Raw genomic sequence first — 13,299 nt, 5'->3', positions numbered from 1 at the left:
CGGTGCACATATATTAAAGTTATCTGTATGTTCGGGTAATGTGTTTAAAAAGTAGAGCAAAAATGAAGCCACCTTTTCATTACGATGGTTCATTTTTTTCTTAAGGGGGGAGGTGTTATGAAAATGCACCTTTAAGAGAGTAAAAGCTGGTAGAGTTACTTGACAGTACCAAATGTTCTCAATAAGATAACATGTAACACTTGGTTGAAAGCTAAATTATCTAGTTGCCTGTAAAGGACAAAACCAGTTTCAGCCAATCAGTTTAAATTGTACCCTGAAAAATACTAAACTCCAATTCAGTTTGAATTTAGTATATTGACAATCTTAAAAGCCAACGATGCATTCCGATGCTTTAGACCGGAAAAAATTAAACAGTTGAGGGGAGAACTGCCCAGCTACTAGCATACAAAAAGACTGACTGAAAAATAGCTCTCTTAAAAGTACCTTTATCGATCAGTAACCTGTGAAGCAGAATCCCTAAGAAGAAAAGACAGGAAGTTTGAAACAGAAAAACCGAAAGTTGCCTGGTTTTGAGAAGTTTTGTTTTGTAAATCTTAATTGGGAGTTTTATCGGACTAGTATTGTGGAAGGGGAAGGTAAATGAAAGGTTAGAGGATGGAGTTGTAAATAGTTAATTATTCTCTGTTTTACTTTAAGAAATAAAGTTGTTAATTTTTACTTTAAATAGTTCTTGGCCTCTTGAATTTTCAGATTACTGCTTGGGATAAATCTTTTCTGTGTTGCTGGTTTTAAATTAAGCTGGAGAGTTCACACTGTGTCATAACACCAGACAGGATGGGTAGGAGGAACCTATTTCTATTTTTGGAGAGGTCAGGAACTAGAGACATAATTGTAAATTAATTAGCAGAGGAATTAGTGAAGAATTGAGAAGCATTTTCATGCACAAGTATGGTGGGTGTCTGGAACTGGCTGCATAAAAGAAAGGAGCTATTAATGCATTTCTTAAACTGATTGGATAGGCACTTAAAATATTGTCACCTGCAGGGCTATGCACCAAGATCTAGAAGGTGAAATCAGCAAAATAGCTCTTTGTTTTGACTGACGTTAATGATCAGTCGAAATCTCCACCTATGCCGCAAATCTTCTGTTTTATTGTTTCAGGTTTGTTCTGCTGGCCTTTTTGTCTTTCGTTTTAAAAATGATTCTTAAATCCCTATTGCGGGTGCAGATGTTTGCTCAGACAGATTAGTGTAAAGAAGAAGAATGACTAACGATTGGGTTACATATGTGTCCAAATGATCAATGTTGAAATTGGAAAATTGAATGCTTTACCACCTTTTTTGCACCATGTGTTATTATTAAACCTCTCAAGGCTAAGAAATGCGAGTTAGGTTTTAAAAATTACCTGAAATTGCCCCACCACACTGACTGCCAAGCTGCATTGCTGAGTAGAGCAAACATAGAAAAGTCTTTAACAACAACAAAAACAGAAATTGCAGGAAAAGCTCAGCAGGTCTGGCAGCATCTGTGGAGAGAAATCAAAGTTAATGCTTTGGGTCAAGTGACCCATCTTCAGAACTGATGGTGGTTAGGAAAATGTCAGTTTATATGCAGAAGGTGTGGTGGAAGGGTAAGGTGTAAATTATAGGTATGGATATAGCCCAAAGAGAGAAACAAATAGTCGGAAAGACAAAGGATTGGATGAGTATCTGGCTAGGAGAGTGAATAGCTATCAACAGGGACTGTTAATGGTTAGCAATGGGTTGTGTGTAATAGCAGACTATATGATAACAAAGTCAATAAACAGGAGGCTGGGAAAACATAGCAAGCCAGGCAGCACAAGAAGGTGGAGAAATCAACATTTCGGATCTAGCCCTTCTTAAGAACTGTTTGTCAACTTTGGATTCTCGCATCTGTGTTTTTTCTGTCTCTGACTACATGATAACAAGGCTTGGTGTGTAAGGATTGGAGTAAGAACATGGGTGAGCTCAAACTCTAAGGTTATTGAACTCCATATTGAGTCCAGAAGGCTGCAGGGTCCCCAAACCGAAAATGTGGTCCTTGTCTTCCAGTTTACACTTAGCTTTGCTGGAACACTGTAGCAAGTCTGAGACAGAGATGTTGGGCAGGGAACAGGATGGTGTGTTGACAGTAGGTGTTCTGTGAAGCAGTCACCAAATCGTGTGAATTGCAGATAAAGCGCTGCTTCACCTGGAAGGTATGTTTGAGCCTTTGGATACTGAGGAGAGAGGAAGTAAACTGACAAGTGTTACACCTTCTGCAATTACAAAGAGAGGTTTTGAGAATGAAAGAAGAAAGGACCAGGATGTCCCAGAGGGAATGGTCCCTCTGGAAGCCTAACAAGGGAGGGGAAGTGCATTGGTGTTGGCATCTTGCTGGAGATGGGTAGAAAAGATGGCTAATAATCCTCTGGATGTGCAGCCAGAAACAGTGTGTCCATCTGGGCACTCCTGTTTGTGAATTTTGGGAAATAAGTACAAGTAAGCTGTATGGGGTTGGAGTACTATCAGCTTGGAGGCAGTGGTCGGGGGAGAACATCATATGAAATGTGTTGGTGACCACAGTTGACACAATGGCCTAATGTTTCATCACAGTGTCATGGCCCAGGTGGAGATTACTGTTCAAGATACAATAAGATACTAAAATGGGGATTGAAAATGGATCTCTGGGCGGTCATCCTACCACTCCTGTCCTCCTCTAGTTTACCTGTAGAGCAACCCAATGTCTTCTGTAACATATAATCTAGCTTAGGGGTTCCTAAAGTGGAATATATAAATGCCCTTGGTGTAAGCAGTGCCCCAGGGACACTTGTGTAATGATCGATATTCAGGTATAAGAGATTTTCTCCAAGCTCCACCTCACCCTTTCTGTAGTACATGGTTTCACAAGTACTAATGTCTGAGTTGGTTTGCAAATGTACAAAGGAATGAATGGAGAGTAGGGAGAGGAGCTGCTGAGTATAGAGGCAACAAAGCATTGATGTTGCTTGATTCATGATCCAGAGATCCAAATAATCTTTTGAGAACCTGGATTTAAATGACATTGATAGGAAAAAATTATCTCATTCACCAAAGTCCTTTTAAGGTAGGAAATCTGCCATTGTTAACTGGTCTGGCGAATATATCTCCAGAACCACAGCAGTATGATTAATTATTTGCCTTTTGACATGGCCTAGCAAGACACCTCATTGTATCAAACTGCTAAAGAGTCTCAAAGGAATGCAGTTGGAACACCTGGTCTTAACTAAGGCACTGAAAAGAACAGTGGCAAACTCAGCCCTGTTGATCTTGCAAATTTCTCAGTGCTAATATCTGCAGGCTAGGACCAATATTCGATGAGCTGGATCACAGACTAGTCAAGAAGCAGCCTGACATACTCATAACCGTTGTCTGCAGGGAAGATTCAGTGTCGCAGGCACTGCCATCACATTTTTTAGATATCTTCTGTTCCATTAGAAGGACCACTTCTAAAGAAGTCATAATAATACATAGTCAGGAGGTAGTTGCTCTGGGAATACTCAACATTTCATGAAATCTCATAGAATCAGGTCAAACATGCTGTTAGACTGGGCCAGTGGCAGATGGTGAATTAACCACCAAAAGAAGAATAAGCTTGACTTTGTCATCAACAATCTGCTTCCACAGGAGTAATCGCTACTTGTAGTGATAAGGTTTGTCCCAATTTGGCAATGGAGAAAATAACCCAGTACTGTCCACAAGATGTGCTGCAGAAATTCACCAAAGATCTGTTGAAGGCACCTTCCAAACCCACAATCACGAGCATCCAGAAGAACAAGGGCAGCTGATGTCACCGGAAGCCATCTACAAGTTCCACTCATTATCCTGACTTGGAATACATTATTAGATTAGATTAGATTCCCCACAGTTTGGAAACAGGCCCTTCAGCCCAACAAGTCTACACCGACCCTCTGAAGAGTAATCCACTCAGACCCATTTCCCTCTGACTAATGCAATCTAACACTATGGGCAACTTAGCATGGCCAATTCACTTGACCTGCACATCTTTGGACTGTGGGAGGAAACCGGAGCACCCAGAGGAAACCCACAGAGACACTCGGAGAATGTGCAAACTCCACACAGACAGTCACTTGAGGCTGGAATCGAACCTGGGACCCTGGTGCTGTGAGGCAGCATTGCGAGCTACTGTGCTGCCCCATTAGATTAAATTGTTCCTTCAGAGTCTGGATCAAAGTCTTGGAGTCCCCTCCCTAATGGCATTGTGGGTGTACCTGCACCAAATGGAGTGCTGCGGCTCAAGAAGGCAGCTTCCACCATCTTGGCAAGGGCAACGCTGGATGGCCAATAAATCCTGGCCCAGAAAACGAAGCCGACATCCCATGAATGAATAAAAAGAATTTAAAAAGCAAATGGCTCCAGAAAAATATCAACACAGAAAACTTGAGAGAGTTTGTGCTCTACCTGGAGTAGAGACCATAGTGGAGGACCTGTTGATTTATAGATGTAGGGACACAATGAACATGATCGTTGCTGACCATAATCAAAATATAGTGTAATTGCTCGTGAGAACTCATCAGGTGAATTTGAAACTGAACAAGACAAAGTCATAATTAAAAATGTCTGAAGCCAAGTAGACAGGTCATATACTAACAGCAAAAGGTCTATGCACAAACCCTGAAAAGGTGAGAGCTACAGCAATGATGCAGTGACCAAGACATGTAAAAGAAGTGCATAGACCTATTGGATTCATTAACTGTTTGGTAAATTTTGTTCCCGAGTTGTTCCTGTGTCGACAGCAATCATATTGTGTGGCCAAGGGCATGCAGAAGGTGCAAGGAGAAGATATCCTTCATTCGTTGATATGGTCACATGACCTCCACCCTAGTGAATCTTCAATAAGCACACTGTTGTGACCAGATTGCCGACTTGAGCACTGAACACGATAACCACATCCTCGCCCCTATTGGGGACACATCATGGGCCTGGTGTTAATGGATTACTGCTTGATCCTTGTCTTCATTGTAACTAGCACACTCCATGGGTACAAACATCATCACTGGATTGGCAAAGCAATTTCAGGTGGCCCTCTTGATCACCAGTTTGGACATGGGCATGTGATCACCATTAAATTTACTTCCAATTCTGACTGCAGATGTATCACTTGGTCTGCCTTTCTGTGTTGGTTTAATATTATTAAAAAAGACACTTTAAATAACGGCACAGTGGCTCAGCAGTTAGCACTGCTGTCTCTGCACCAAGGATCTGTGCTCAATTCCAGTCTTAGGCGATTATCTATGTGGAGTTTGCACAGTCTCCCCGTGTCTGCATAGGATTCCTTCAGGTGCTCTGGTTTCCTCCCACAATCCAAAGATGTGCAGGTTAGGTGAATTGGCCATGCTAAATTGCCCATAGTGTTCAGGAATATCTAGGTTAGATGCATTCATTAATGGGTCTGGGTGGGTTACTCTTCCGAGGGTCAGTAAGGATTTGTTGGGTCAAATGGTCTGTTTCCACACTGTAGGGATTTGTGAAATAGGGAAAAGGTTATCAGGTAGGCAGACACGTGGAGTAATTAAATCCAATATGACCTTACTGAATGTTGGAACACTCAACAGACAAAGTGCCCTACTCCTCTTTATGTTGTGTTTGCATGTTTGTATCTCATTTGTGTACTCAAACCCAGATCATTCATATACCTCAGTAGATAATACTTGTTTAAAAATTTGGCAGAACAAGCTTTAAGACTAGAACTAAATGAAGTAAAAGTTAGTGAAGATAGCTTGGGCTTTAAAGTTAGGTTCCGCATATTACCAGGCAACTTGTAACTTCCAAAGAGTCATTCATTCTACCTCTGTTTAAAGTAAAACAGCACTGAAAACAAAAGTATTGAAACCTGCATCATTGTGAGGCAGCTGAAAACAGTCACTGTACTATAATGCTGCATCTGCATTTTTATATGTTCAGTGAATCATAAAGTTGAATTGAAAATGGCTCACAGTTTTAAAAAATCAAAATCAGTGTGATTTCACAATCCTAAAGTTGAGTTAGTGCCATTAGGTTTGGAGGGCAATAAAAAGTGCCTAAAATAGTAAAACTTAGGATTTAATTCTGTGCAGATTAGAGAAAGTGCTGCTTTTTCTCCATCATATTTTAAACTGGTCCCATCCATTGAGCCAAATGCCAACCATGCATCATCAATGAAATATTTAGGAGTCACTGATACCCAATGGGCATCCACCATACCGCTTTACTTTGCATTGCTGGAAAAGAATACATTATCAGTATTAGATCATCAAAATGTTTACCATAACTAACACTCATCCTTTGTCCTTCTGCCATCATTTGCCCAATTTAACTGCTTCCTATTCCCAATCATATGTGAATCTGATCCTTGATTCCACATTTGACCCCAAGTGGATCTTTGACTACATCTGTTGCATTACTAATATTATCTTTTTCAACCAATGTAACATAACACTTATAGGTGGCACGGTGGCTCAGTGGTTAGCACTGCTGCCTCACAGCACCAGGGATCCAGGTTCAATTCCCACCTCAGGCAACTGGCTGTGGAGTTTGCACATTCTCTTCATGTCTGCGTGGGTTTACTCTGGGTGCTCCGGTTTCCTCCCACAATACAAAGATGTGTTGGTCATGCTAAATTGCCCATAGTGTTAGGTGCATTAGTCAGGGGTAAATATAGGGTAGGGGAATGGGTCTGGGTGGGTTACTCTTTGGAGAGTTGGTGTGGGCCGAAGGGCCTGTTTCCATACTGTAGGGAATCTAATCTAAATCGTCACCTGACTCTGTCCCTGTGTCAACTCAGCTGCCGAAACTCTCATTTAATGCCTTTTATTAACTTTAGATTAACTGATCAAGGCAGTTTAAGCCAGCCTTCAACATTATACCCTCCATAAGCTTGAGGTCATCCATAACTCTGCCCACTTGCATCAGGCTCCAGTTGTCCATCACCCTTGTGTTCACTGACCTATATTTGTTCCAAAAAAGCAATGCTTCATTTAAATCATCACTGTTGTTTTCAAATCCCTTCATCGCCTCTCACAGCCCCCATCATATCCATTTCAACTTCACAACTACATAATTTATGCAGTTCTATTTCCCATGTCTTAAACATCCCCAATTTTACTTGCCCCACCATTGGTTACTGTGACTTCAACTAAGAAGACCCTAAACTCAGTTATTTTCTGCTCAAACCTTTCCCATTCTCTGCCTGTCTTTCTTTAAGAAAATCTACCTTTTTGACCAGGTTGTTGTTCATCTAACCTATTTATCTTTTATGGCTTGATGTCACATTTTACTTTATACCACTCCTATAAACTGTTTTGGAGTCTTTTCATAGATATAGGAGCAGAATAGGCCATTTGGCCAATGAAATCTGATCCGCCCTTCGATCATGGCTGATACACTCCTCATCCCTACTTTTCTGCCCTCTCTCCATATCCTTTTAACCCATTTTTATTGTGCAAAAGTTGCTACATAATTGTGTGAGGGAGTTCCACCTGTCAATAACTAACAGTTTCTGAGACCAGATGAGATTCTTTTCAGCTGGGTGCACACTTCTTCCATGTAAAAACTTCTCTAGGTCTAGTGAGTTTGGATGTGAATTAAGGTCATCAATTGTTTATAGAATGGATTAATTGAAACCATCCAGTTTACCAGCACATAACCCTATGTTGCCTATGGTCTGTATGTCTTCAAACTAAGCTTTCTCTAACAGTTTGATGTTGTGGTGAAAGACGTTTTTAAAGTGCCTTTGTATTGCTGTTTAAGAAATCTTCAATTTCATAGTCTTTTTTTTATTCTTGCAGCTCTACAAGATCTCTTCCTTAAATCTAATGATGGCCAACTCTCTTATCAAGATCTCTACAATTTATTTGGGATCCAAACCCCTAAACCTGAAGAACTTCAGCAGTTTGATTCGAATAAAGATGGAAGATTTTCTCAAACAGAACTGATTAATGCATTTACTCCATAAGGGGACAAGGGTCAGAAGATATCAAATCTATTTGGACTGATGGAGTTTTTTTTAAAACTGAAGTACTGACTTCTAATTGCGACAATTGCACCTTTTAAACAGTATTTCACTATTGTGCAAAATTTCCTTATATCCCAATAGACTAGAAATTCCTAACATTTTAGCTTTGGGCTTTCCCCACTTTTTTTAATGAATCATTCTACAATATCCTACTTGAGTAAGTAATGAAACATCAAAGTGAAGTAGCTAATCAAACTCATTGGAAGTTCATAAACTAGTAGAGTACAGGTTTTCATTAATTTGATCAAGACAAAAGTGAATTTGTTTTTGTGATTTGAGCCTTTAATCGGTGCTGAAGGAAGGAGATGAAAGATGTTTGCTTTGTGAACTCAAATTTCATGTATATGGTATCACCTCTGTCCCGTCAACACATTAATCTAGAAGTTTCAGAAACTTTCATTATTCTCGGTGGAGAATGCAAAACCATTTTAATCACCCTTGACAAACTTTTAGTGTGTACATCTGACTAGTTGAAGGCAAATGTTGGAGAGATTTATGACTACTGTTATTTTAGGATTGCCCTTTGCTAAACTCTTGCAGGACATGATCAGCTCTGAATTTGTGAGGTTCAACAACTTGGGTACTGTATATATAATGCAGTAAATAGAGCCACTTTTGTGCAGGTAAATAACACTGCTTTCATGTTGCTTCTGTGCTGTGTTCATGCTAGTGGATCCCACTGTGTGGAATGTAAACAGCTGACATCAATCACCAAAGTAAGTTTGATTTTACTAATGCTGGCTACCACAAAGACCCACTTCTTTAAAAGAATGCTAGACAAAATTCCATCGATGTAGGCGTGCTGCACTGGCATGATTCAAAGAGAACAGGATTTTAAGATTTTTTTTCTGTCGAGCATATTGCAAATTTTGTTCTTTTGGTGTCATGTAAACTATTCCTTCATTTATTTAAGAACTGAGTTTCCCTTCAGATCTATCACTCAGTCATTTTAGTTCACTCTGAAAAAGAGTTTGTGTATTGACCTTTTAAGCAACTGGAGCAGACAGTGTCATAGGTTGTTGAGTGCAAAACTAACCTGCAAGTTTAATTGTTTACAGCACTGTAGTTTTCTTAAGATCAGTACTTAAAATGTGGAACCGTATAATGTTGATTTTTTTTTTACTTGAATAATTTTGACATTTTGTTTCCGAATAGTGGCATAAAATAATTGCGTAATATACCTATAAAAGCAGTTTGCTGCCGAGGTATTTCTAATATGTGAAGCTTAAATAAATAAGCATTAAAAGCAGCATCCATATCTCTTGCACATGCTTGGCAATAATACTGGGCTCGGATTGAGAGTCTATCTGGTATTGACTTTGGATTCCAGTACATCATAATATTCTGAATGATCTGCCCAAATTCTGTGAATCCCACAGGGTCAGAATTTAAATGAGGAAGAAAGTTTAACAGCAAATACAGAATGTTGGATTTGTAATTATATTGTCTTTTTTTTGACACCAGCGTCATATGGAATCATAGTATTTTGTGGATAAATATTTTTGTTTGGCAAAATTTTAACAAAATTGACTTCAAGTCCATAGATCTAGTCAAAAATAACTTCTTTAATTATACTAGCAATAAGAGATTGACCTTTCTGGTATTTTTGTATTTCGTAGTGATAAGTTTCATTCAGTTTTGCAGAGATATTTGCAGAAAGGTTGATTGAATTTTCTGATCCAGAAACAGGAAGAAAAATAATTCTGGTTGTTTGCACTGTTGGCTGGTGGATAATTTTTATATATGCGCGTATATATATATATATATATATATAGAGTGATTAAAAACTAAAGCTGAACACTGGACAAGTGTCCTAAATAAAGGAACTGCTTTGCTGCAGGGACATTTTGATACTGTCATAAAAATGGTAGGTCGTAAATGTCTTAAAATAATTCTTATAAATAGTCGTTTTAAATTTCGCCTTTGTTGATACAATGCACTAAAATGTATTTTGAGAAGCTGTTTCTGTAATAAAGTGGTTAGTTACATAGTATTAAAGTAACAGCCATTGTTTTAATTACTTGTGTTTTGCATGTTTCATATCATGTAATGAACAAGATATTTATAATTTATCAAACAATAAAGACCATATTCTGATTTGGTTTTCTTTTCTATATGTGGTAAATTTCTCATTAATTCAATATAAATGGAAAGAAGTGTAGGTGTGAATCAATATTAATGGGGTATTTACATGATCAGTGACAATAGCTACTGGAAGTACAAAAGTAATTTTATTATAGTATCTAATTTCAAATAACAAAGTAATGCTATAGCCCAATTGAGCATTATTGGACCAAATAATTTCCACATCAATAGAACATTATGCAAACTCTTACTCATTCTGCATTATCTACTCATATTGCATTATTTGTTTAAAAAAAAAACACTATTTATTTTAAAACATAGTGTGGTTGATTAAAGATTAGCTATACCTAAAATAAAGCTCTGGCTCTTTCTGTTGTTTTAAAATAATTGAAGATGCTCATTTAGTGTTTGGGAGAAGATTTGTAGCTCGGGTGCTCATTGTTGTGGTTCTGTTCGTCGAGCTGGGAGTTTCTGTTGCGAACGTTTCGTCCCCTGTCTAGGTGACATCCTCAGTGCTTGGGAGCCTCCTGTGAAGGGCTTCTGTGATGTTTCCTCCGACATTTATAGTGGTTTGTCTCTGCCACTTCCGGTCGTCAGTTCCGGTCAGTCCGCTGCAGTGGCCGGTATATTGGGTCCAGGTCGATGTGTTTGTTGATAGAATCTGTGGATGAGTGCCATGCCTGTAGGATTTCCCTGGCTGTTCTCTGTTTGGCTTGCCCTATAATAGTAGTGTTGTCCCAGTCGAATTCATGTTGCTTGTCATCTGCGTGTGTGGCTACTAAGGATAGCTGGTCGTGTCGTTTCGTGGCTAGTTGGTGTTCATGGATGCGGGTTGTTAGCTGTCTTCCTGTTTGTCCTATATAGTGTTTTGAGCAGTCCTTGCATGGGATTTTGTACACTACATTGGTTTTGCTTATGCTAGGTATCGGGTCCTTCGTTCTGGTGAGTTGTCTGAGAGTGGCTGTTGGTTTGTGTGATGTTATGAGTCCCAGTGTTCGCAGTAGTCTGGCTGTCAGTTTGGAAATGCTCCTGATGTATGGTAGTGTGGCTAGTCCTTTGTTTTGCAGCATGTCCTTGTTCCGTTGTCTTTCCCTTAGGCATCTGTTGATGAAAATCCAATGTCATCAGAATAAGGTTAATGCATCTCTGGTTGAAATCCATTCTTGTTGTAAATTATGTTCTGGTTATATAGAAATTACATATTCCAATCAAACATTCCCTAAAACCAATCTTTCTTGAGGGGCTCCATGACATCAGTAGCTTGAATAATGGGCAGTTCTATATCAGGTTTTATCAATGTTCCCATTAATGTATATATTGTATATTTTTGAGCGATCCCAAATATTAACCAACCTTGATGTTTTCCTCCAGGATTTATCCATCAAATAGGTAACAGCCCAAACAAGCTCCTTTCTAATTTGATTCATGTTTAATAACCAAGTATGTTAAACCAAGTTTAATAAGTAACCAAGTAATGGGAGCCTTTTTTTTCCTATTGTCTATGGTTGTCGATTTACATTAGTCTGATGGAATCTGGAATCTGAATTTTCTTAGACTGAAATATTTAAAGTTTCTGAAAACATTGTTAGTTTGTAATTTTTTATTGAAAATATATACTGGAGTACTTGTGTTACAAATGGGTTCTGAGTGAATAAGCTGGTTTGAAGACGAGGGACTTTACTTAATCTGCTTCAACTTCAATAATAGTTTTCTTTTTACATTCAACATTGATCATATGAATAATTCTGTTTCCTTGATTGAGTGTTCAGAGATAAACATTAACGGAATGCAACTGAATATAATCATTTAAAGCTGTGATTGCTACAGTGCAAAGTTTGAGAGTTTTTTTTTGGATCTTTGTATAGCAATCAAAAGTAAAGCCCTGTAATTTCAAAACCCCACCCTTTCAGAAATTTAGGAATAGGAGCAGGCCATTCATGGTTATGGCTGATCAAACGGTTCAATGCTTTTTACTCTCACAATCCCCACAACCCTTGACGTCATTGGTAATAAAAAAAATTATCAACTTTGTGTACTCAAAAAAAGAGCTTCCACAGCCATCTAGAGTAGAGAATTCAAAATGTTGTCTACGCTTTTGAGTAATTGTTGCTCATTTCAGTCCTAAAGGCATCTGCCTCATTTTGCACATCTATACTTTCCAACATTTCACCATTTGAGAAACACTCTACACATTTATTCTTCCTCCCAAAATATAATATTTTCCAAATATTCCATCTGCCATGTTCTTGCTCAATTGTCAAGTCTGTCCAAATCCTGCTGAAAACACTTTACATCCTCCTTGCACCAGACCATAGGGGCTGTTCTCTTATTTGAGAAAAAACAACTGATGGTGATTTAACGTGAGGGCCACAGACCTCAGGCGAGGGAAAAGGTTGAGAAGGAGAGTCTTTCATATAACCTCAAACCGGTGATGGAAATTGAACCGACGCTGTTGGCATCACACTGTTCTGTCCACCAACAATCCAGCCAACTGAGCCAAGCTGATTTTTTTTTCCCCTTGCATCATATTCCTACTTAGCTTTGTCATCTGCAAATTTAGAAATATTTTTTATTCCCATGTTAAGCATTCCAGGATCTCTCATTGTCTCCTACTACTGATGTAAGAGCGTTGAGGCTGCGGTTTTTTTGGGGGGGTCCTTAAATAGTGGTGTGACATTTTTCATGCAGGAATATGATTACCAATGCATCAATTAAAACACATCACAAACCTGGTTGCTGTGATAGAATCTTGATCTGCCTGTCACCTCGCTACAAGTTTGGCCCATCTTTTCTCTAGTCTTCACCGATGTGGGCTTCCTTGCTACTACTTTTACTTGAAATTCAAATGCTATAAAAGCAGCAACCATGCTGTCTAATTTTTAAACTTGTTCTGTGACTGTTGGTGATAAAGCCAGCATTTATTATCCATGGATATAGGTTTGCTCACTGAGCTGGAAGGTTTGTTTTCAGACGTTTCATCACCATACTAGGTAACATCTTCAGTGAGCCTCCGGATCATAATTCTATTCGTTTTAAAATAGTGATGGAAAAGGATAGACCAGATCTAAAAGTTGACGTTCAAAATTGGAGAAAGGCTAATTTTGACGGTATTAGGCAAGAACTTTTGAAAGCTGATTGGAGGCAGATGTTCACAGGTAAAGGGATGGCTGGAAAATGGGAAGCCTTCAGAAATCAGATAAC

The 13,299-nt window shown here is 38.8% G+C and overlaps 1 protein-coding gene across 1 annotated transcript in view; it reads left to right on the top strand.

The window, feature by feature from the left end:
• Positions 1-10,039, top strand: part of efcab14 (EF-hand calcium binding domain 14) — an 86,870-nt gene extending 76,831 nt beyond the window's left edge. Inside the window, exon 10 of the mRNA XM_060830413.1 lies at positions 7,787-10,039. Coding sequence (XP_060686396.1) covers positions 7,787-7,953 — 167 coding nt within the window. The 3' untranslated portion in view covers positions 7,954-10,039. The remainder of the gene's footprint in view (positions 1-7,786) is intronic.
• Positions 10,040-13,299: the final 3,260 nt, after the last annotated feature.

Source organism: Hemiscyllium ocellatum, chromosome 9, assembly GCF_020745735.1.
Source record: "Hemiscyllium ocellatum isolate sHemOce1 chromosome 9, sHemOce1.pat.X.cur, whole genome shotgun sequence".
Taxonomy (NCBI): domain Eukaryota; kingdom Metazoa; phylum Chordata; class Chondrichthyes; order Orectolobiformes; family Hemiscylliidae; genus Hemiscyllium; species Hemiscyllium ocellatum.
The sequence above is the reverse complement of the archived record's forward strand: the minus strand, read 5'-3'. Positions and strand labels throughout refer to the sequence as shown.